This window comes from Lithobates pipiens, unplaced genomic scaffold, assembly GCF_037356315.1.
Source record: "Lithobates pipiens isolate NorthernLeopardFrog02 unplaced genomic scaffold, aLitPip1_a1.2 Scaffold_22, whole genome shotgun sequence".
Classification (NCBI taxonomy): domain Eukaryota; kingdom Metazoa; phylum Chordata; class Amphibia; order Anura; family Ranidae; genus Lithobates; species Lithobates pipiens.
Genome location: NW_027507784.1, coordinates 304,410,124 through 304,436,154, shown reverse-complemented (window position 1 = coordinate 304,436,154; position 26,031 = coordinate 304,410,124). Strand labels below are relative to the sequence as shown.

General features: G+C 43.9%; 1 protein-coding gene across 2 annotated transcripts in view; it reads right to left on the bottom strand.

Moving 5' to 3' along the window:
* The window catches only part of CAPN15 (calpain 15), a 121,624-nt gene extending 95,593 nt beyond the window's left edge, over positions 1-26,031 (bottom strand). Inside the window, exon 1 of one of the 2 annotated variants that reach the window (XM_077449306.1) lies at positions 25,924-26,031. Coding sequence is in view for 1 of the 2 variants with exons in the window: in XM_077449305.1 (XP_077305431.1) it covers positions 25,802-25,806 (5 nt within the window). In the remaining variant the exon portion in view is untranslated. Of the gene's footprint in view, positions 1-25,801 lie in introns of both variants that reach the window. The other variant, XM_077449305.1, reaches the window with a different exon arrangement.

Here is a 26,031-nt window from a genome sequence, read left to right as displayed (position 1 = left end):
ATGATCATATAGTGTCTGTGGGGGTCTTTACTTTCTCTATGACAGCATTATATGGAATGTATGAACAAGGTGACTAAGGGGGGCCTCCCTGGTAATCTAAGCTCCTCCTGTTCCATTATCCGGTGTTGTTATATTACACATGGATAACCTGAATGTAACCCTGTAGAATAGAGTAAAAAGGGAATCCTAGTCTCCCCGTATAACCCTCTGACCCGGAGATGGAGCTCCGACAGCTTCAGTTTCCAGCAACTGTTATCTACAAATAGCAGCCCTTGGCGGAGACTCAAGAACGTGCGAGGAAAGCCACAGGGATCCAATATATTTTATATATATATCAAAGGCTGCGACTTCTCAGCTGAATAATACAGCAGAAAACATCCTGGAATGTCTTTCACTGATCAGGGGGTAGGCTCTCTCATTGGGGGAGAACCATACGTTATTTTTTGTAGTTACCAATTATGTGTAACATTAGCTAGGAGATTTTCAGAGCAAAAATATCTGCAAAAACATTTAACAGCTGGATAATGGGTAGAGAAAATCAATAGCAAGAGTTTAAGGGATACAGCAATATTCACAACACTAATCCCAGACTACTAAACCGACAAATGTGAGCATGACAACTCAACCAAGCCCCAAATTTAATCACTACCCTAATCTGTAAAGTGATTGTAAAGTCTCATTTTTTTCTTCCTATTAAAATACCAAACATGTCATACTTCCCTGCTTTGTTGCCGTGGATTTGAACAGATCCTCCTCTTCTCAGGTCCCTCTTCTGTGATCCTGGCCCCTCCCTCCTGTTCCGTGTCCCCACAGAAAGCAGCTTTCTACGGGGGCACCGGAGCCAAGCCACAGCTCCCCATGTCCATTCGGACACAGAGCCCCGACCCGGCTCTGCCCCCTCTCTCCCCGATTGAGTAGCTGAATTTGACTGACAGCAGCAGGAGCCAATGGTGCCACTGCTGTGTCTCTGCCAATCAGGAAGCAGAGTCTCGGATGGCTGAGACACTTATGGACATTGCTGGACAGAGAGGGACCTCAGGTAAGTGTTGAGGGAGCCACTGCTACACACAGAAGGCTTTTTATCTTAATGCATAGAATGCATTAAGATGACAAATTATGCCTTTACAATCCCTTTAAAGTGGGGTTCCACCGCCGTTTTTTTTCCCCCCCCGCATTAATCTGTAAAATTAACTATTTTAAATACTTTACTTACTTTTAAGTGCTGTCCGAGTCTCTTGCAGCCGTTTTTCTTTCTTCTAAACTTATTAGCAAAACGTCTCCAGGCGTTTTCCATTTTGCCTGTGGGCTTCGTCTTCCGGGGCACAGTCCTCCTAAACTCCCATCATGCACCGCCCGTAAGATCTGCGATCTCGCGCATGCGCAGATCAATCCGCTCGAGCGCTGACAACAACTCAGGTCGCGCGAGATCTCGAGCCTGGGCGCCGCACAGACTCCTGGGAAATAAAAACAACGATCCCAGGAGCCCCTGCGGCCGACAGGAAGAATTGACCTGCAGCTGAAGCCCCGCCCATTTCCGCAGCGGCTCCGCCCCTTTCCGGAATCTTCAGAGGCAGAAAATGTGAAAGAAGAAGAAGAAAACAGAAGAAGACTGCAGAAAGGTAAGGGGGATATCTAGCGATAAGGGAAGGGGGGGATCACATAGGATCAACCAATTACCTTCAGAAGTCACATAATTAGTGACATGATGTCCTCCTGTGTGCAATCTAAGTGTCACATGATCTGTCATTACATATACACACCTTTTTGAAAGGCCCCAGAGGCTGCAACACCCAAGCAAGAGGCACCACTAACCAAAACACTGCCATGAAGTCCAAGGAACTCCCCAAACAAGTAAGGGACAATATTGTTGAGAAGTACAAGTCAGGGTTAGGCAATAAAAAAAAAAAAAAAAAAAAAAAAAAAATCAAAATCTTTGATGATCCCTAGGAGCAGCATCAAATCTATCATAACCAAATGGAAACACCACGGCACAACAGCAAACCGGTCAAGAGACGGTCACACACCAAAACTTACGGACCGGGCAAGGAGGGCATTAATCAGAGAGGTAGCATAGAGACCTAAAGGTAAGCCTGGAGGAGCTACAGAGTTCCACAGCAGAGACTGGAGTATCTGTACATAGGACGACAATAAGTCGTACGCTCCATAGAATTGGGCTTTATGGCAGAATGGCCAGAAGAAAGCCATTACTTTCAGCAAAAAAACAAAATGGCACGTTTTGAGTCTGCGAAAAGGCATGTGCGAGACTCACAAAATAAATGGAGGAAAGTGCTCTGGTCTGATGAGACTAAAATTGAACTTTTTAGCCATCAAAGAAAACACCATGTCTGGTGCAAACCTAACACATCACATCACTCAAAGGACGCCATCCACCACCGTGAAACATGGTGGTGGCAGCATCGTGCTGTGGGGATGTTTTTCAGCAGTCGGGACTGGGAAACTGGTCAGAGTTGAGGGAAAGATGGATGGTGCTAAATACAGGGATATTCTGTATTAGCGTCACTAATCCCTGAGCAGGTAGATGACAGGTCCTTGTCCACTCACTGTCCAGAGTGTACGCGAACACACAGTCCCACTCTCCTCTACAGGGGAATCGGGTGGAAAACGGACCGCTTGTCAGTTTTCATCCGATACGTCAGACAGATGGGAAAATAGGACCACCATCCATCTGGATTTTTTGGGCAGGATCGGATCAAAGAGCAGCGGGCGTCAGTGGACATGTGTCTGCTGACATCCGCCTCTCAATAGAGCAGACAGCAAGGTCTGATTAGGTCTGCCTGAAAAAAAAAAACCGACAGGCGGACCTGATCGTCAAACCTGTGTAAAAGAGCCAAAAAGCATTCAAAATACCAAGATCAGTGTTTTTGAATGCTTTCGATTTTTAAGAAATGGCGCCAATTGTTTCAGCGCAAACCGGAAGTGATGTCCGGTTATTGGCGCTTCCGGGTTACTATCATGAACAGACTATCAAAGCTGATCGCCGGCTGCTCGCTCAGGTCTCCCGGTGGGACGGGAGAGCCTAAGAAAGCCACGGAAGGCATACACGTCCCCTCCCACTGTGTGTAAAGCAATCGAGCAGATAGTTAGCCAACCACCCGTTCGAAAAAGATAAAAATAATTAAAACAAAAAACAATACTGTGGTCATCAATATTAAGGTATTACCACTGAAACTCCGGCGATGTACCCAACAGGAAGTGGTTAATATGAACAATCTTGGGGCTTGTAAACTTACTTTGCGAAGCTCACCACACATTTAATTCTTAGAATTATGTGACACGTGGTCACTATGATAAATCAATTCTAAGTGCTAATGAATTAGCATTTAAAATAATTTACACATATGCATTTCCACCAGCTGCAGTATCAACTTGCTAACAGCAAATACAGAATAAAAAAGGAAAAACAGTCACCGCGCGCTAGGGGTACAGAAATAGGAGTCCCAACAATGTGATATTGAAAGTGCCCAATATAAAATCCGTGTTGCAAGGTACTCAGACTGGGTGCCACACATAGTTGGTCAATGCCTAGGGGTGAGTGTACATCTATCTCTAGTATGGTCATTCAAGCACGTGGAGAGACCCCTGGAGAGATCCATGGCTAGCGTATCTTGCAGTAGGTTACATCATATAAGTGGATAGGAATAACAAAAGGATCCTCATTGCGCAATGCCGTTGAAAACGTATTGGTAAAAACAATTTAAAAAGTTACTCGCACATGCATTGGCACCTAAACATCCTGGCACCCGGCGTGTATAGCAGGTGATTTGGGGAAATCGGCCCACAAATCGTAGTGTACCGCTGGCCGCAGTCCGGCTCGATTCCCGGAGAATAGCATGGGCGGAAGTGTGTCGTAGTAATGCCTCCTGATGATGATCCACCGATTGGCTGAAACGCGTAGAGGCATTACCCCGTCACACTTCCGCCCACGCTATTCTCCGGGAATAGAGTCAGACCGCAGCTAGCGGTACACTATGATTCGTGGGCCGATTTCCACAAATCAACCGCTATATACGCATCGGGTGCCAGGCTGTTTAGGCGCCAGCGCATGAGAGTAACTTAATTGTTTTTACCATTAAATTTTCAATGGCATTGCGCAATGAGGATTCTTTTCCGTTATTCCTATCCACTTATATGATGTAACCTACTGCAAGATACGCCAGCCATGGATCTCTCCACACGCTGGAACAACCATACTAGGAGATCGATGTAAACCCACCCCTAGGAGTTGACCTATGTGTGCACCCAGTCTGAGCACCTTGCAACATGGATTTTATATTGAGCACTGTGAGTAGTCACTGCTCTGTGTATCACATTTCACAGAGCCTGCCTTCTGAACTACAGAGGTGCTGAGGGGGGTGGAGTTTCAGGAGGCAGAGTCAGTACAGGAAACACTGCTTGCAGGCAGCAAGGTACCATCTGCAGATGGTTCTATGTGCCTTAGAAATTGAGGAGAACCTGCAAAGCATGCAAGGAAGTTGTTGAAAGAGATGACCCAAAGACAGGCAGACCTCAACATGAAAGGATAAGCCTTTTTGAACTGTCAAATATAATGCTGATGTTATAGAATTAAAGTATATGCTGTGATCATGTTTTCTTTAATGCTTCCCCTAGTGGCTGAATAGAGAATACCACAAAAAAAAAAAAACAAACAGACTGAACCATTTTATGAAACTAAAAAACCTGCAAATATGGTTAAGCCGTGATCATAACACACATACACAAACCACCATGTTTCCTTTAATCCAAGGATCAGTTCACTTGAAATGTCAGTTATGGGTAGACTAACCACTAAGATTTTATCAGCACAGCTCATGGCTGACCTCCCTGTGATCCCTGGGCTGAGAGTGCAGGATTTCCTGGTGTATATCAGAATCTCACACATTGCAGAAGACAGATCCGAGGAGAGCAGGCAGAGAGCTCACATACTGTCACACTTGACAGGTCTCATAGCAGTGACCCTTATGAGGACCCCATAATCAGCACTTATAGCAGTGCGGCCTCCATGGTCAGTGGAGCATTGGAAGGCTATGCCATGAAGTCAGTGAAGCAGTAAAAGCAACACAGGAAGACATACAGGAAACTCTACAAATTACCCGAGTCCATAACTGAAAACCAACAGTCCAAGAGGAAAAAAGATAGAGAAAGCCCTGTACACAACTTACAGACATGTGTTCCCATATCTGTACAAATGGTTAACAAACGCCTGTTCACACCATGGGCAGTGACTGGCATTGGCAATTTGTAAAAAAAAAAAAAAAAAAAAAAAAAAAAAAAAAACACACACAACAGCACCTTGTAACAAAGCAAAGCACCTCACTGCTGACACACAATGTGCCCTAGCCCTTTGGGATAATTGTAAGGTGCAGCGCAATAGGCTCTAAAACCATGCAGAAGTTGCACTCACAAAGATAGGGATGTGGGGGGTGCTTGGTGCATTGTGATTTTTTTATGTGATAGACCAACACAAAGTGGCACATAATTGTGAAGTGGAAGGAAAATGATAAATGGTTTTCAGTTTTTTTTTTTTACAAATAAATGTGAAAAATGTGGCGTGCATTTGTATTCAGCCCCGGAGTCAATACTTTGTAGAACCTCCTTTCACTGCAATTACAGCTGCAAATCTTTTTTGGGAATGTCTCTACCAGCTTTGTACATCTAAACAGTGACATTTTTGACCATTCTTTCTTGCAAAATAGCTCAAGCTCTGTCAGATTGGATGGAGAGCGTCTGTGAACAGCAATTTTCAAGTCTTGCCACAGATTCTCAATTGGATTTAGGTCTGGACTTTGACTGGGCCATTCTAACACCTGAATATGCTTTGATCTAAACCATTCCATTGTAGCTCTGGCTGTATGTTTAGGGTCGTTGTCCTGCTGGAAGGTGAACTTCCTCCCCAGTCTCAAGTCTTCTGCAGACTAACAAGTTTTCCTCTAATGCCTCGTATACACGATCAAACAATCCGGTGCAAAAGTCCGGCGGACTTGAGTCAATCCCCCCCGTGTGTAGGCTCCGGCGGACTTTACCCAAAAGTCTGGCAGACTTAGAAAGTAGTTTTGCACTCCAATCTGTCCGTCGGACTCGCATTTCGGTGGACAATCCGGCCGTGTGTGTGCCAGTCCACCGTACTTTTGAAATGAACTGACTTTTCCCGCCCGGAGAAAAGTCCGCTCATTTTGAGCACACCTCCAGGTAACCGGGACCAGCGAAGGAGGCGTCGCTGGCCCCATCACCTGGTATGGACTTAGAGGGGAATCCCCCCCTAGGTCCACATTAGACCCTTATCCGAGCACACTACGTGGCCGGCCAGGAAAGGGGGTGGGGACGAGCGAGCGCCCCCCCCCCCTCCCTCCTGAGCCGTACCAGGCCACGTGCCCTCAACATGGAGGGTGCCTTGGGGAAAGGGGGGCCACGCAGCCCCCCCACCCCAAAGCACCTTGTCCCCATGTTGATGAGGACAAGGGCCTCTTCCCGACAACCCTGGCCGTTGGTTGTTGGGGTTTGCGGGCAGGGGGCTTATCGGAATCCGGAATCCCCCTTTGTAAATGAGTATGGGGTACAATGTACCCCTACCCATTCACCTGTGGAAAAAAGTAAAAATAAAATGGCCAGGGTTGTCGGGAAGAGGCCCTTGTCCTCATCAACATGGGGACAAGGTGCTTTGGGGTGAGGGAGGCCGTGCGGCCCCCCTTCCCCAAGGCATCCCCCCATGTTGAGGGCACGCGGCCTGGTACGCCTCAGGAGGGGGGCCGCTCGCTCGTCCCCACCCCCTTTCCTGGCCGGCCAGGTGGCGTGCTCGTGTAAGGGTCTAATGTGGACCTAGGGGGGACCCCCACGCCGATTTTTCGGCGTAGGGGTTCCCCTTTAAGTCCATACCAGGTGACAGGGCCAGCGACGCCTCCTTCGCTGGCCCCGGCTACCTGGAGACGCGCTCAAAATGAGCGGACTTTCCTCCACGTGTGTGGGCGAGTCCGTTCATTTCAAAAGTACGGCGGATAGTCCGGCGGACTTAGTACGCCGCATTAGTCCGCTGAAAAAAGTGCCGCGTGTGGGCAAGTAGCTCGTTCGGAAAGTCCGGCGGACAGTCCGTGGGAAGTTCGCCAGACTAAGTCCACCGGATAGTCTGCTACATGTGTACGCGGCATAAGATTGCCCTGTATTTGGCTCCATCCATCTCAACAACTCTGACCAGCTTCCCTGTCCCTGCTGAAGAAAAGCACCCCCACGACAGGATGCTGCCACCACCATGTTTCACGGTGGGGATGGTGTGTTCAAGGTCATATGCAGTGTTCGTTTTGTGCCACACACTTTGCTTTTAAAAAGTTCAATTTGGTCTCATCTGACCAGAGTACCTTCTTCCACATGTTTGCTGTGTCCCCACCTGGCCTTTCACAAACTGCAAGCGGGAATTCTAATGGCTTTCTTCTTGCCACTCTTCCATAAAGGTCAGATTTGTGGAGTGCACAACTAATAGTTGCCCTGTGGTCAGATTCTCCCACCTGAGCTGTGGATCTCTGCAACTCCTCCAGAGTTACCATGGGCCTCTTTGACTGCTTGTCTGATTAATGCTCTCCTTGCCCGGCCTGTCAGTTTAGATAGACGGCCATGTCTTGGTAGGTTTGCAATTGTGCCATACTCTTTCAGTTTTTGGATGATAGATTGAATTTTTGATAACCTAACCCTGCTTTAAACTTCTCCCCAACTTTATCCCTCACCTGTCTAGTGTGCTCCTTGGCCTTCATGATGCGGTTTGTTCACTAAGGTTCAAACACCTGAGGGCTTCACAGAACAGCTGTACATACTGAGATTAAAAATTACACACAGATGGACATTTATTAATTAGGTAACTTCTGAAGGCAAATTTGTTCCACTAGATCAGGGATATGCAATTAGCGGACCTCCAGCTGTTGCAGAACTACAAGTCCCATGAGGCATAGCAAGACTGACAGCCACAAGCATGACACCTAGAGGCAGAGGCATGATGGGACTTGTAGTTTAGCAACACCTGGGAGGTCCGCTAATTGCATATCCCTGCACTAAATTTTAGATAGGGGTATAAGAAAGTATTCATGGTTGACAGTTTCGGGCTATGCAGATTATGCCCCTCTTCATAACCGAATACATACAAGTGAAATAACAACAAGTATGGCATATATATCAATCACATCAACTAGAACTAATTAACAAATGAATCAAGTAGGCAAAAATGTTGAAACGAAAAAAAAACACCGAACTTACAACACCTGGTGTTTTTTTTTTTCGTTTCAACATTTTTGCCTAATATTCATTGTATGGTGATTCATTATTGATTAAAATGGTAATGCGTTGCAGATGATGTGATATATATGCCATGCTTTGTGTTATTTCATTTGTATGTATTCTGTTATCAAGACGGGTGTAATCTGTATAGCACAAAAAAAAAAAAAAAAAAAACTGTCAAACATGAATTTTTTCATATAACTTTTTATATTTTTCATTAAAAATATAAATTGTGTGCAGCAATCCACTTGTTTTTCTCTATATATATCCTGTGGGAGGGTTTGATTGCATTGAACTAACTTTAAATTACCGAAGTGCACCTTACCCTGTGGACTTCAGGGTACAAAATATATAAATATATCATACCCTTTGATAAAGTCACGAGGTTGTGACGCAACGTGTCAGGGAGGAGCTAGGTGTTACGTGTGTCACTTCCGGTCGCGGCCGAGACCGGAAGTCTGTGTTGTTACGGATTCGTGATTTCATCTGCCTATATGCAAGTGTGGATATCGTTTTAATAAATGTATATGTTTACATACTTCACATTGGAGCCCCCCTCTGTCTTTCTTCCATCCTCTATGAACCATTTATTTTACTGACTGGACGCATGAGGAGAAACTGTGGAAGTGTCATCTATACGTGTACAGCGCTATAGATGTAAGGCTGGACGTATCAGGAAGAAGTGGTGAAGTGGCATCTGTTTATATACAGCGCTATAATGCTATATGCTTGAGTCGAGAGGCTGGGGGAAACTGGTGGTGCACAAGTTGAGCACTGAAGTTTGTGGTGGACTGTCACTCATTGGAAGTTATTGTTATTGTTTCACTGCATGGACTTTGCTTTATGGTCACCATTTACCATTGCATTTGGCACAGCATTGGTTATCAAGTTATTTTATCTATTACAACATATCACTTATGGACTTTTTGTTATTTATGCACTTATATGAATATTGATCATTTCATTTATGTATATCATCTTATATTAGACGTATTATATCTATTTGCATGGTTTTGATATATTGCACAGTATACCTTGTAAGTTAGGTTAATATTTTTAGCACTTTGTTGTTCTGCATTTTGCTGCAGTATTTGCACTACATTAATTATTAATTCATTTATTATTTTGTATTTAATAGAGTAGGGTTTGGTAGCGCCACATATTTTCTTACTTTTAATTTATCTTTATTGGTGCAGAGATCACTATTTATGTTGGCAGCTTCCACATCATTAGATAGTTAGTAGTATTATTGGTTGGGTGGAGCACATTAGCACTTTTTTGTTTTTTATATAAATATATCATGTCATCACAGTCAGGATGCATTTCTTATTTTGCTGGCAGCCTCTGCATTATAATTACATAGTAGGTGAGGGTGAAAAAAAAGGACACAAGTCCAACCTGTGTGAGATTATATGTCAGTATTACATTGTATATCCCTGTATGCTGTGATCGTTCAGCTTAGCGAAAAGTTTTTTCGTTTTGTTTTTTAACTAAATCGATGCTCCCGCTGAGACCACCGCCTGTGGAAGGAAATTCCACATCCTTGTCGCTCTTATAGTAAAGAACCCTTTACGCAGTTTAAGGTTAAACCTATTTTCTTCTAATTTTAATGAGTGGCCACGTGTCTTATTAAACTTCCTCCAGTAAAAAAGTTTTACCCTATTGTGGGGTCACCAGTACGGTATTTGCATATTGAAATCATATCCCCTCTCAAGCGTCTCTTCTCCAGAGAGAATAAGTTCAGTGCTCGCAACCTTTCTTCATAACTAATATAATGTCCTCCAGACCCTTTATTAGCTTTGTTGCCCTTCTCTGTACTCGCTCCATTTCCAGTACATCCTTCCTGAGCACTGGTGCCCAGAACTGGACAGCATACTGCAGGTACGGCCGGACCAGAGTCTTGTAGAGCTGCAGAATTATTGTTTTATCTCTGGAGTTAATCCCTTTTTTAATGCATGCCAATATTCTGTTTGCTTTGTTAGCAGCAGCTTGGCATTGCATGCCATTGCTGAGCCCATCATCTACTAGGACCCCCAGGTCCTTTTCCATCTTAAATTCCCCCAGAGGTTCTGCCCCCCCCCCCCCCCCCAGTGTATAGATTGCATTCATATTTTTGCCACCCAAATGCATTATTTTACATTTTTCTACATTAAACCTCATTTGCCATGTAGTTGCCCACCCCATTAATGTGTTCAGATCTTCTTGCAAGGTTCAAGTGACTTCCCCACCAAACTGCAAAAAAGTCACTCTCTGCCAGGATATCAGCTGATCACTAGTCTGATCTGTAAAAATGGTATTGTGTTGGCCTACTTGTGGGTTCTCTGCACGTTTGAAGAGCGCCTGCCCGCCAACATGCAGGAAAGACACGAAGGAAGGGGGCTTGTTTACATGAAAGTCCTAACTCTGCAGGAACGGACACTCTCTGCGGGGCGTTTGACCATTGCAAGGATTTCCTCTTCACCTTCTGACCTATTGTTATCATCGGAGGTCAAGTGGCGCTAAACCATCTGAGATGGAAGCTGACAGGTTTCATTACCCCATTGGACAATATGAAAGACTTGAATCCCTTATTATTGCTTACAAAACATTTATTATAGTGTTACTTGTGATCTGTCATTACTGAGCATAGGGCAGGAGCGACTTGTGGGATTTGGGATTCGTCAAAGGAAAGACTGGCAATTTTATAGCATCTTTAGAAAATACTAGTTGCCTGGCAGTTGTACTGACTATGTTGTTTTTAATGTTTTGAAATCGCTGAGCTGGAACAAGTACGCAGCCAGCGAAGTTAGAGAAAGTCCTTTCTCCGAAGCAGCAACTAGCATTTTCAGCAGGAAGTCGGCAATGCCAGTCTATGTATTTGTCTAGGCCATACGGTGCGTGTGTGTATGTGTGTTTTACAGTTGTGGTGAAGGCATTAGAATCCAAGCCAATCATTCAGGAGCTTGCCCCCCCACCTCCACCCCTGCATTACTTCTTTTCTGCCACAAGATGTCCTCCAATCTGAACGACAGCCAGCATTATTCAATCCACTTCTCTAGAGCCCTGCTGTCATGATTTCACCCTCTGCCTGTGATTGGACAGTGAAGAAGAACCAGCACAGTGATAAGCCAGTCTGTCCTCCTATCAGCATGTCTCTTGTCAGTGGATGAAATAATTAGCTCCCTGTGCTGCTCCCCCCCCCAGCCTTAGCTCTGCTGCTCAGGGGACTGCAAGAAGCTGACACCAATCAAATGCCGGTACTTATATTTATGATGTATAAATGAAAACAGAACTGCACTAACCTGTCTTTCATATCTTCCAAGAGCAGTACTATATAAATGAGGAAAATAAATCTCTCCTACGCAATAGGAAACACTCATCGGAAACACTCATCGTACTAAAATCAGACATCCAACGTGTCATAAATCTGTCCTCGGGCTGTTCTATGAAACTGCATCCCGTCACCTGCTTCCTGCACTTAATATCGTCCTTTCCTGTTTATGACGATATAAAACCTTACTACTGCTGGGAAACACAACTGGACTAGAGAAATCCGAATAGTGAGAGTGTAATTACCACCATATTGTATGTACATCTGCGAGTTATATTTCCCTTTTATTTAGCTGGACTTACCTAAACCTGGCACTTCGCCTGGAGTGTTGGGGGTCAGGGGTCGTCTCCGCCCCCTCATGTCATTTTCAGCAGGCGGTATGTAATAGGTGGAGTCTGCTGGGCCTTTCCCACAGTACTTCCAGTGTTGTTTGCACAGGCCAATGGCACAGTGATGATGTCACTACTACTTTGCAAAGTAATATCTGGGCTTGCAAAGGCATTTGGAACACCAGGAGTGGATTTATACCCTTTGTGGCTATTGAAGAATGTATTTAATTGAAAGTTGTTCAGATCAGAAGGCATAGAGCGCATTAAAGGTAAAAAAAAAAAAAAAAAAAATTCTGATTTTACAACCACTTTAAAATCAGCCATAACGCTCCCCAATGTGTGCACAAAGGAACACTTAATTGTGCATGGGCCCAGAACATCTTCTGTTCTCAAGAAAACGTCATAGCCATCTTATGCCCCCATAGTGTATATCCTGTGCCTGCGTCTCCCATCTATTCATCCCAGCAAACAAAAAACACCTCTTCAAATCAATGCTAGATTTTGTGTCTGGCCATTTCTCCCAGCTCTGCTGTAGTCACCTTTTCTTCCTTCGCATAATACCCGGGAACACAGCGTTGTGCGATTCTATGCCTTCAATATACAGAACAGTCATGAGTCGGAGGCTAAAGACACTTACAGAAAGACCAACATATCCCTCCAGATTGCCCATCGGGGGCCCAATTTCATTTTTCAAGCCTGCTTTAGAAATACAGAAGCTGAATGTCATTCAAATTATCAACACTTAAATATAAAGAAGAACTTCCATTTTATTCAGTGTTCTGTTCCCCAGAGAGCACAGTACATGTAGGACTTTGTTTCCTCACGCTTTGCAAGCCTGGCTACAAAGTCAGATATAGTGACCCCCATCTCCCCCCTCCCACCGACTGCCATTCAACAACGTAGCTAGCAAGGAGACGGCTGCTTGATAACTGTACTCGTCTCCCTCTGCAATCCTCTTCTTGCTGCTTGTCCTGGCGGACAGAACACTGGAGAAATAATAAATGAGGGTTCTTCTTTAGCATGGACTTTCACCACTTCAGCTCTGGAAGATTTACCCCCCCCCCCCCCCCACATGACCAGGCCATTTTTTTCAATATGGCACTGTGTTAATTTAACTGACAATTGTGTGGTCAACATTATAGCCAAATAAAAATTATTATCCTCCCCCCACAAATAGAGCTTTCTTTTGGTGGCATTTGATCACCTCTGCGGTTTTCATTTTTTGCACTATAAACAAAATACACCAACATGTTTGAAATTGAAATATATAATTTCAAACTTGTCGGTTTGTTTATAGTGCAAAAAATAAAAACTACAGGTGATGATCAAATACACCAATCTAATAATATACACACACACACACACACACACACACTATAAAATATATATATTTTTTTATACTTTCGGCTATAAAAACCCATCCAATAAAAAAAAATTAAAAGTCTTCCTTTTTTTTTTATCAGTTAATGTGTATTCTGTTACAGGTGTTTGGTTAAAAAAAAAAAAAAAAAAATCCTAAGAAGTGTATATTGATTTGAGCAAAAAAAAAAAGTTATGGCATTTACAAAACATGGGGTATTTTTATGGAATTTTTATTTATTTTAATTTTTTTCTTTACTGGTATTGGCAGCAATCAGTGGCTTATAGCGGCAGTTAAATCGGACCCCAAGTGACACTTTTTGGGGATCAGTGCTAAAAAATATGCACTGTTACTGTACTGACACTGGCAGAGAATGGGGTTAATATCAGGGGCAATCAATGGGTTAAACGTGTCCCTAGGGAGTGGTTTCTAACTGTGTGGGGGATGCTTATACTATGGGAAGACAGAGATCAGTGTTCCTGTTTAGCAGAAACACAGGATCTCTGTCTTCTGTTCTCACAGAACGGTGATCTGCTGTGTTCTGTGTCCAATCACAGCGGAAGCTGGCCGCTGGCGCACCGCAAACCCAGAAGTAAAAATCACTTACAGGTAAGTAATTTTGTCTGTAGGAGCCACCACCCCGCAGTACATATATGCAGGAGGGTAGGCAACAGGTCAAAACTGAAAGCACTGCTAATCCACATCTCCTCTAATATGTTTTTTTTTCTTCTATCAGGTACTTGTTGCCACTACCACACTTCTCGTCTAGGTTGGCCTACCTCTCCCCTACTTGCAACTAGAGGTGCACCAAATTGAAATTTTGGTATTATGTATTACGTCCAAATGGGTTTCTCTGTTCAGCTGATTCTCACCAATGACCGCCCATGTGAATAACCCGAATGCCGCGTACATGCGATCGGAACTTTGGCCAGCAAAAGACCGATGAGAGCTTTTCATCGGAAAATGCGAGCGTGTGTAGGCTCCATCGGAATTTAGCTGGCCGAATTCCCACCAGCAAAAAAACGTGAGAGCATGTTCTCCATTTTCCCCAACGGAAATTCCGATCATGTGTATGCAATTCCAACGCGCAAAAACTCACGCATGCTCAGATTCAACTACGAGACGGAAGCTATTGGCTACTGGCTATTGAATTTCCTTTTTCTAGTCCCGTCGTACGTGTTGTACGTCACCTCATTCTTGGTGGTCAGAATTTGGTGTGACCGTGTGTAGGCAAGACAGCTTGAGCGGAATTCCGTTGGGAAAACATCGGACCTTTTTCCGACCACAATTGCGATCGTGTGTACGCGGCATTACACTTCATAAGCAAATCCAACAAGCCTTTCAGATGCAGAGAGGAAGCATCCTAAACTACAAATAACAATCAGCTGGGCTTTGCTCACCTGTCAAATTGTGGAAACACACACATCGGAAGAAAAATTTCATACGAGGCACGATCGTTCAATTTTCGTATAGTGCTGTCACAACTTTCAACATCCAATTCAGACTTTCCAAACAAAAATTTCTGAAGGGGCAAACCCCCAAAATTTCCCTCATACGTGGACAGGACAAAAATATTTTTGTTTATTGTGTACGGTTTTTATACGAGAAAAATCAGATGAGTCGAAAGACTGCGCAATTAAAAAAAAAAAAAAAAAAAAAAAAAAAAAAAGCCTCTCTCAGGCGAGAATTTTGTACATTATTTTAATCTACAGTTCCAACCTGCTGTGAAACATCAAGAAAAATCAGACGACCGTTTGCCCAGTTTTCTTATAGTGTGTACACACCTTAAGGCAGGGCAAGCACATGAACAGTAATGTGTGACCCTTGCCTCAATATGAAACCTGCCCTTAGGCTCAAGTAACAGATCATGTGATAAGCCAACTCATCATGTGACTCTGCTTATTATACATACAGTGCTTTGAAAAAGTATTCATACCCCATTGAAATGTTCCACATTTTGTCATGTTACAACCAAAAACGTAAATGTATTTTATTGGGATTTTATGTGATGGACCAACACAAAGTGGCACATAATTGTGAAGTGGAAGGAAAATGATCAATGGTTTTCAATTGTTTTTTTTTTTTTTACAAATAAATATGTGAAAAGTGTGGGGTACATTTGTATTCAGCCCCCCGGAGTCAATACTTTGTAGAACCACCTTTCATTGCAATTACAGCTGCAAGTCTTTTTGGGGACGTCTCTACCAGCTTTGCACATCTAGAGAGTGACATTTTTGCCCATTCTTCTTTGCAAAACAGCTCAAGCTCTGTCAGATTGGATGGAGAGCGTCTGAACAGCAATTTTCAAGTTTTGCGACAGATTCTCAATTGGATTTAGGTCTGGGCTGTAACTGGGCCATTCTAACACATGAATATACTTTGATCTAAACCATTCCATTGTAGCTCTGGCTGTATATTTAGGGTAATTTTCCTGCTGGAAGATTAATCTCCGGCCCAGTCTCAAGTCTTCTGCAGACTAATGCAGGCCATACACGGTCGAATTTCGAACAAATTTTCTTTTCAAAATCAGAAAATTCGTTTTTTTTGTGATCCGATGATGCCACCATTGATTTTTGAAATTCGGCCGACCTAGCCTTCAATTTCACCTCATGTTGCTACAGAAAAGAATTTTCTTGGCTGGGAATCTTCTTTTCTCTCCGTACATTTTCTTTTCTTATTACATTTCTCGCACGATTCTCCCATCAGATTAGAAAATCGTTCATTTTTCTAAAAATTTCCAACATGTCCGATTCCTCAAATTTTATTTCTGAACAAAAATCGGCTGTTGCTGCAGCCCACTAATGGTGCGAAATTCATACGAAAATTCTTAGATACGATTTTCGAAAGAAAATTCTTTCAAAATTCGAACCGTGTATGGCCGGCATAACAGTTTTATGTCCAAGATTGCCCTGTATTTGGCTCCATCCATCTTCCCATCAACTCTGACCAGATTCCCTGTCCCTGCTGAGGAAAAGCATCCCCACAACATGAGGCTGCCACCACCATGTTTCACGGTGGGGATGGTGTGTTCAGGGTGCGCAGTGATAATTTTCCGCCACATATAGCCTTTTGCTTTTAGGCGAAAACATTAAATTTTGGTCTCATCTGACCAGAGCACCTTCTTCCACATGTTTGCTGTGTCCCCCATATGACTTCTCGCAAACTGCAAATGGGAATTCTTTAGGGCTGAAACTAATCGATTATGAGATTACTATTTTCATAATCGATTAAATCAGCCAGTAACATAACGGGGTTAAAAAAATTAAACAAGCCCTTTATAGTACAAAAACAGCAAATAATCGCTATTGTAAATATTACTTTCATAGTTTTACAGTAAAAAATTAAATAAAAATGAACCCCTTAGGCCGCGTACACACGGGCGGACTGTTCGCCCAACTTTGTCCGCTGAACAGTGTTTCAGCGGACAGTCCGCTCGTGTGTGGGCTTCAGCGGACAGTCTGACGAACAAAGTTTTTCAGAATTTCCGCTGAAACTTGGTTTGAGCGGACAGTCCGCTCGTGTGTAGGCTTGTTCGTCAAACTAAGTTCCGCGCATGCTCAGAAAGGATTTACACGCCGAAGGTTGCATTGCAGTGTATTGGACTTCGAATTTCTCGTTTCGTCGTACGTGCCGTTCACGTCATCGTTTTCAGCGGACTGTTCGTTCGTCGTGTGTGGTCAAGTCCGTTCATGCTAATTTTGAACGGACTGTTTGTCAAACTGTTTGACGAACCTAGTTGGGCGGACAGTCCGCCCGTGTGTACGCGGCCTTACAGTTGTGATTATCTGCTTTTTTTGTACTATAAAAAGGGCTCATTTTAGTTTTTTAACCCCATTAGGTTACTAAACGTCTTAGGCCTGGTTCACATCTATGTGTTTATTGGTGCTTTTTGCAGAAATGCACTACAGTTCATTTACATGGTTTCCTATGGGACACGTTCATATCTGTGCTTTTTTCAGCCGTTGGGTATTTAGAAAAGATTTGATCTTTGAGTCTGATATTTACCAGATTCACCCTTTAATATTATATACAGTATATCTGCTTTAATAGTGTATACAGTATACTTACCATATCGTTTTTTTTTTTACTACTGCATACAGAGATATTTAAGAATAAATTGCTTTTTTTTTTAAACTTTACATATTAACTAAATTATACACCACACTTTTTCTTAAGATTATTAACCGATTAATAGAAACAATAAATCGGCCAACTAATCGATTATGAAAATAATGATTAGTTGTAGCCCTAGAATTCTTATGGCTTTCTTTCAATGATGGCTTTCTTCTTGCCACTCTTCCATAAAGGCCAGATTTGTGGAGAGCACGACTAAGCCCTTGTACACACGGTCGGAGATTGCGACAACCAAATCCGACGGATTAATTCCGGGAGTGATGTTGCATACACACGGTTGGACTAAGTTGTCTGAAAATCCGATTGTACATAACGTGACGACGTTATTTCATTACGACGGGACTACGTTCAGGCTAGTAGCCAATAGCTTTGGTCTAAGAAGTTGATCTGAGCATGCGTGGCACTTTGTCCGTCGGAGTAGACTACACATGATCGGAGTATGTCCGATCGGAGCATTTTGTCGGAAAATTTTACCGGCAACTTGGAAAAGTTGGTCCGTCGGATATTCCGACGGAAACAGTCCGATGGGACACATTCCGTCTGAATCTCCGACTGTGTGTACAAGGCATAATATTTGTCCTGTGGACAGATTCTCCCCCCTGAGCTGTGGATCTCTGCAGCTCCTCCAGAGTTACCATGGGCCTCTTTGCTGCTTCTCTGATTAATGCTCTCCTTGCCCGGCCTGTCAGTTTAGATGGACGGCCATGTCTTGGTAGGTTTGCAGTTGTGCCATACTCTTTCCATTTTTGGATGATGGATTGAACAATGCTCTGTGTTCAAAGCTTGGGATCATTTTTTTATTTTTATTTTTTAATATAACTTAACCCTGCTTTAAACTTCACAACTTTATCTCTGACCTGTCTGGTGTGTTCCTTGACCTTCATGGTGCTGTTTGTTCACTAAAGGTTCTCCAACAAACCTCTGAGGGCTTCACAGAACAACTGTATTTATACTGAGCTTAAATTACACACAAGTGGACTATTTACTAATTAGGAGACTTCTGAAGGCAATTGGTTCCATTAGATTTTAGTTAGGGGTATCAGAGTAAAAGGGGGCTGAATACAAATGCACGCCACACTTTACAGATGTTTATTTGTAAAAAAATAAATTAAAAAAAAAAACTTGAAAACCATTTATGATTTTCCTTCCACTTTACAATTATGAGCCACTTTGTGTTGATCGATCACATAAAATCCCAATAAAATACATTTACATTTTTAGTTGTAACATGACAATATGTGGAAAATTACAAGAGGTGTGAATACTTTTTCAAAGCCCTGTACACTTCATATGTCTTATAGGCTCTGCATGTGGACGAGCCGTCAGTTTTATTGTGCAACCAATTGAAGAGAAAAAAAATCTTTGTGAATAAATATAATTACTTTCTGTAAGTTTTGCCCTAAGGGCTTTTCCATGTCAGCAGTGTTGGGTAGCAATGCCAAATGCAGTCCCAGCGCAAGAATGAGGTTTAATGCAAGGACAGCCTTCCATTTGTCCTACGGCTTCCATTCCAGTGTTCGATTTAGGTTTTAGTCATAGTCTTTTGGTCACTGAATTGTTTTAGTTGTATTTTAACCACTTACAGACCGGACCATTTTGCTGGTCAAAGACCAGACCACTTTTTGCGATTCGGCACTGTGTCGCTTTAACTGACAATTGCGCGGTCGTGCGACGTGGCTCCCAAACAAAATTGACGTACTTTTTTTCCCACAAATAGAGCTTTCTTTTGGTGGTATTTGATCACCCCTGCGGTTTTTATTTTTGGCGCTATAAACAAAAATAGAGCGACAATTTTGAAAAAAAAACACATTATTTTTTACTTTTTGTTATAATAAATATCCCCCAAAAATAGGGAAAAAAAATGTTTTTTTTTCCCTCAGTTTAGGCCAATACGTATTCTTCTACATATTTTTGGAAAAAAAAAAAAAAAAAAAAAAAAAAAAAAAAAAAATCGCAATAAGCAATTATTGATTGGTTTGCGCAAAAGTTATAGCGTTTACAAAATATTGGCGACGATCAGCGATTTTTATTGTGACTGCGACATTGTGGGGGACCCATCGGGCATTTTTGACACATTTTTGGGACCATTGTCATTTATACAGTAATCACTGCTATATAAATGCAGTGATTCCTGTGTAAATGACACTGGCAGTGAAGGAGTTAACCAGTGGGTGGCAGTGTAGGGGTTGTGTTCCTAGGGGTGTGTTACTAACTGTGGGGGGTTGGGCTTTCATTTAGTGAACACTGATCTCTGCTCCAATCACATGGAGCAGAGATCAGCGTCACTAGTTGCTAGGCAGAATGGAGAAATGCTGTTTGTACGGCATTTCCTCCATTCAGCCGTCCCGTGAGACGATCGCGGGTATGCCCGCGGCGATCGAGTCTGCGGGTCCCGCGACCGGACTCACGGGGGTCCCGACCAGCGCGGGAGCGCGCCGCCGGCGGCGCGCTCCCGATGGCAGGGCGGCATTGAAGATTGGACGTACCTGTACGCCAATATGCCTGCCCGTGCCATTCTGTCGACGTACATCGTCGTGCGCTGGTCGGGAACCGGTTAAAGTACTAAAATCGAATGGGTTTAGTTAAATTTTAACGCCTTAAACTGTTACTAAACCCAGGACCCTGTATTCACTATATCTGGTCTCCAACAGTACACAGAGCATGGAAATGCAAATATTTTAGTAAATATAAACTGGCAATTATTTTTTCTCTTCAGCAGTATATAGCAGTTTTGCGACTTCTATAAGTGTGAGGTTAAAGCTTGTAGGAGATGTCATTCTCCCCCGATTGTCCTATGGGGCTGCAGGACGCCTGACCCTCTGTTTGGACAATGCTGATTGGCCCTGTGCTGATCACATGCGCCCTCCCAAGAGGGGAGATGGATTGGGGACAGTGGAAGAAGGGGAGGATCAAATAAGACAGGATCAAACAGCTTTTTTTACACGATGCAGAGGGGTAACCCCTTATATTCCACAGTGAGTATAACAAGCATGCTTTACTGCATACACAGCCTGATTTTACTGTTGTGGCTTTAGTAACACTTTAAAGTGGTTGTAAACCCTTACAACACACTTTGACCTACAGGTAAGCCTAGATTAAGGCTTACCTGTAGGTCCAAGAAATATCTCCTAAACCTATACGGTTTAGGAGATATTTGCCCAAAGACAGGCACCGCTGTCTACGGCGCATGCGCCCTAGACAGCGGCGCGCAGGCGCACCGAGCGCGGCACCGTCAACAAACGGAAATGCCGCGTGTGTCGGCTCCCGTGCGCATGCGCGGGAGTGACGTCATCGCGGCTCCGCCGAATGACAGCGGCGGAGCTGCGAGACCCCACCGAGAAGATGGATGCGCCGGACTACAGGGGACAGCGGTGACTTCGCTGGCTCCTGTGTCAGGTAAGTGACACATAATGGACTACTATGTGATGCATAGTAGTCCATTATGCTTTGCAGGGAATGAAAGAGGAAGTAAACTCATCAGGGTTTACTTCCTCTTTAAGCATTTCTCCTAAACTGCCAAATTTATTATATACTTCTGGTCTATATAAAAAATATAAATAAAATAACATGTTTTGATTTATGGTATTAAAGTAGAACTATAGGCAAAACTTTTTTTTCCCTATTTTGGATGGAGTAAGGGAGGGATATAACTGTTCAGAATTTTTATTTTTTTTGTTCTCATCGGTGTCCCTTTGCAGAGTTTTCCCTTCACTTCCTGTCTCATAGCCAAACAGGAAGTGAGAGGAAATCCCTCCAAATTAAGGGAATTCCTTGGGGACCCCCAGGTAACCGGAACTAGTGCCCCCATTGGAAGATTTCCCCTCTATTACTTTTTTGGAGACAACCCAAAATGTGGTGTTTTCTTTTAATTTTAAGAGTAAAACAGGACAAATAGAGAAGGTGAATCTCCTTAACGTGAGGACAGACAGCAATAAAAACTGACAGGGATTCTAATCCCTCTCCCCTCTTAGGTTTAAACATAAACTACAGACATATTTAGGCCCTTCACACCAGCAAACCGATCCGATCCACCTGTCTTTTTTCAGGCAGCCCCAATCGGACCACACATTGTTCTCTATTGAGCAGGGGGGATGTCAGCGGACACATGTCGGCATCCGATCCAACCCGCTAAAAACAGGCGGATGGGGATATGTTCGCCATCCGTCCGACAAATCAGATCAGACTGAATAACAGTCAGATGGAAAACAGACATGCAGTCCGTTTCCATGCGTCTGCCCCATAGAGAACAGCGGGCTCTGTCTGTGTCCGCTCCGGATAGACACAGACCTGTCAAGTATTTTTCTTCATTTTATTTCTTTCAGCAACTTAGTAGATGCCCCCTAATTATTCTTATGTGGTTGTGTAGTTGTTCATTTTGACATCAAATTCCGATTTAGTGTTAGTCAGTCTTTTAGCTAAAAAGGCCTTTTCAGTTTTAGTTGTTAGTCATCAGAATCGTTTTCAGTTTTAGTCATATTTTAGTCGGCAAAAATATTTTAACCGAAATGAACACTGTTTTGTTCACACCAATGTTGTGCATAGGTGTGCGCTGCAAAAAAAAAAAAAAAAACAATTTGCAATTGTACGATAGCTGTAAGGCATCCCACAATGCATTGCAGCACATACTGTTATGCAAATCTATACAAAAAATAAATAAATAAAACACAAGACAACACTTTAATGTGATTCAACAGCGCGCTGCACCACATAGCATCGTATGCTCATACCACACGTGTGTTATATCCATAAATATGCATATTACCCTTTGTACCACCACCCCATCCCCTTAGGCCCCTTTCACACTGACGTCCCGTTCAGGCCCGCCTGTCAGTTTTTCAGGCGGACCTGAACGGGTGCTCCATAGAGCTCTATCCGACCCGCTCCGATCCGAAAAAGTGTGACGGAGGAAAAAGCTATTTTTCCATCCGTCTGCGGATCGGATCGGATGACGACGGGCACTGCGGTCCGTCGTCATCCGATCTCCCATAGGGGAGAGCGGCGCTGTGACAGGTCCGTCCCTGCACAGTGTGCGGAGACAGACCTGTCATCTCCCTGCTCAGTTCTGATCCGCCCCGTGGATGTCCGTTTGCTCAGCGGGGATCACTCCGCCGATCCCCGCTGAGCAGGGAGATGACAGGTCTGTCTCCGCACACTGTGCAGGGACGGACCTGTCACAGCGCCGCTCTCCCCTATGGGAGATCGGATGACGACGGACCGCAGTGCCCGTCGTCATCCGATCCGATCCGCAGACGGATGGAAAAATAGCTTTTTCCTCCGTCACACTTTTTCGGATCGGAGCGGGTCGGATGTCAGCGGACATGTCACCGCTGACATCCGACGCTCCATAGAGCTCTATGGAGCATCCGTTCAGGTCCGCCTGAAAAACTGACAGGCGGGCCTGAACGGCACGTTGGTGTGAAAGAGGCCTTAGAATGTAAGCTCTACGAGCCGGGCCCTCCTGTACCTTTTGTATTGAACTGTACTGTAATTGTTTTGTCCCCCCCCCCCCCCCCCTATACATTGTAAAGCGATGTGTAAACTGTTGGCGCTATATAAATCATGAATAATAATAATAATAATAATAATAATCTGCGTGCTTTGTGGTTTAAATGAGCCCTCCTAACAGGACACATTTTCCAACATACCTTGATTTTAGAGAAATTGTTCTGCAGGTAGAGGGCAGGGGTAGCTGGGTTGACGTCCCACTATTTATTACAAGTTATGACAGTCTGGACAGAACTCGGCATTACAAACAATCATGAGCACAGCGTAAAAAAAAAAAGAAGATAAGAGGCAGCCTGCAATCTACTGATAACAGCCACATGTTTGTTTTTTAAACACTTTCAACTCTAATCTGACTGCTAAAGTACAAGGCAGGAAAGTGAAAGTGTTGTGCACAAGATATTACATAGATATAAATAAATAATAATAATAATAATAATAATAAAAAAAAAAAAAAAAAAAAAAAAAACGAAACCACTGACAGCTTGTGGTGTACCAGGGTGTGCATACTCCTGCTTTAATGGAAAGGCTGATTTATTAAAGGGATTAAAAAAATATGTTTTTTTCAATCCCAACCAGCAGATGGAGCTCTATTCTCCTATTTACGCTTTCAGCATAGTTTCCTTTTTAGCTGTGCTGAAGATTCTGTCGGAAAAAGGTGGGGGCCCCACAAATAACTCTGAAGATTTTTTTTTTAGCAACCTGAACTTTTCATGACAACACAGAACAGGTAGAACAGGAAAGCGTTTATTTTTTGTTGTGCTTATTCTTGTTTTTTTTTTTTTAAATAGCACCAGAGACGCTCTAAGATTGAGATAGAAGAGTATATATATTTTTTTTTTAAATTACACACACACACACACACACACTTATATTACACATACATATCTCTATCAAATGGCTGAACAAAGAATTGACTGTACTACCCAAAACAAACAAAACATTTACAAAGCTGCGGTCATATTTCCCGGGCAAGTTTGAAAATGAATGTATTTCTCATTACAGGCAGTGAATGGCTGACTAATTGGCACACAAGGCGTGGGACTGGCTAAAGCAAAAGAAAAACTGGAGGAAAAGCAATTGCAGCAACCAATCAGAGACCATCTGTCATATTTAAAAAGGAGGGAAGTTTTTTGAAAATCCTCTACTCATACACACATCTAAAGAGGCTCCAAGTGGAAACAGAAACAAAACTTCAATAAAAAACATGTTATTAATACTACTTACAGCTATATCAAATAAACACAAGCAATTCTAATGAATTGGTTACCTGAGGAGTACTAACTTTCACAAAAATATTGTAAAAACTCAAAATTATCTATATAGTCATAAGTGCAATTATCAACATATGGCACTTGCAGCAATATAAAGATAACTGGGGGGGGGGTATAGAAAGGACAGATGATCATGTGACCCTTTATTGTGGGGGAGTGCAGATGAAGCTGCAGGTAGATGGTGCTGGTAGGGGGGTAGTAGGGAGGTGATGGTGGGGGTAGTAGGGATTAGAGTGGAGTAGATGATGATGGGGTAGTACAGAGGAGACAGGTGATAGTACAGAGGAGAAGGTGATGATGGGGGTAGTAGGGATTAGACAGGTGATGATGGGGGTAGTAGGGATTAGACAGGTGATGATGGGGGTAGTAGGGATTAGACAGGTGATGATGGGGGTAGTAGGGATTAGACAGGTGATGATGGGGGTAGTAGGGATTAGACAGGTGATGATGGGGGTAGTAGGGATTAGACAGGTGATGATGGGGGTAGTAGGGATTAGACAGGTGATGATGGGGGTAGTAGGGATTAGACAGGTGATGATGGGGGTAGTAGGGATTAGACAGGTGATGATGGGGGTAGTAGGGATTAGACAGGTGATGATGGGGGTAGTAGGGATTAGACAGGTGATGATGGGGGTAGTAGGGATTAGACAGGTGATAAGTGGAGTAGATGATGATGAGGAGGATGATGGGGTAGTACAGAGGAGACAGGCGATGATGGGGTAGTAGAGGTTAGACAGGTGATGGTGGGGGGTATTTGGTGATGGTAGTAAAGTTTAGACAGGTGATGATGGGGGTAGCTGGTGATGGTGAGGGTAGTAGGCATTAGATAGGTGATGGTGGGGGTAGTAGATGATTGTGGGGGTAGTAAGGATTAGACAGGTGATGGTGGGGGGTATATGGTGACGGTGGGGGTAGGAGGGATTAGACAGGCGACGGTGGGGGTAGGAGGGATTAGACAGGCGACGGTGGGGGTAGCAGGGATTAGACAGGCGACGGTGGGGGTAGCAGAGATTAGACAGGCGACGGTGGGGGGTAGATGGTGATGATATATGTAGTATAGATTAGACAGGTGATGAGCGGAGTAGATGATGATGATGATGATGATGATGGGAGTAGTACAGGTTAGACAGGTGATGGTGGGGAGTATATGGTGATGGTAGCAGGGATTAGACAGGTGATGGTGGGGGGGGGGGGGGGGGTAGATGATGATGATGATGATGGGGGGGAGTAGGGATTAGATAGGTGATGGTGGGGGGTAGATGATGATGAAGGTGGTGGGGATAGGGATTAGATAGGTGATGGTGGGGGGGTAGATGTTGGTGGGGGGGGGTAGATGTTGGTGGGGGGAGTAGTAGAGATTAAGACAGGTGATTGGGGGGGGGGGGACTGCAGCCCTCCAGCTGTTGTGACTCTACACGTCCCATGGCAAGACTGACTGCCATAGGCATGATGGGACTTGTAGTTCCACAATAGCTGGAGGTCTACAGGTGCCCACCCCTGGGGGGTAGGTGGTCTTGTTGAGGGTAGTAGAGATCAGACAGGTGGGGGTGGTAAAAAAAAATAGGGGTAGGTATATATCAAAGAGGGTGTGAGGGGGAGGGCGGCTCCTGTAACTTACTCCATGGTGCCATTAACCGGTGCAGCACCAGAAGGGAGACTCCTGTGCAGCACAGCTCCTGGAAGGGTGCACAGTGCAGACCCGGCGGTAGGTAGTTGCGGTATCCAGGGGGTGACACTTACCTCCCCGCTCCGGGCTCTGCCGGCTCCTCTTCGCCAGGTTTCCTTCCTCCTCTCTATTTCCGGGTCTCCGAAGCTCAGCAGCTCCCCCCGCCGGCACTCGGCCGCATG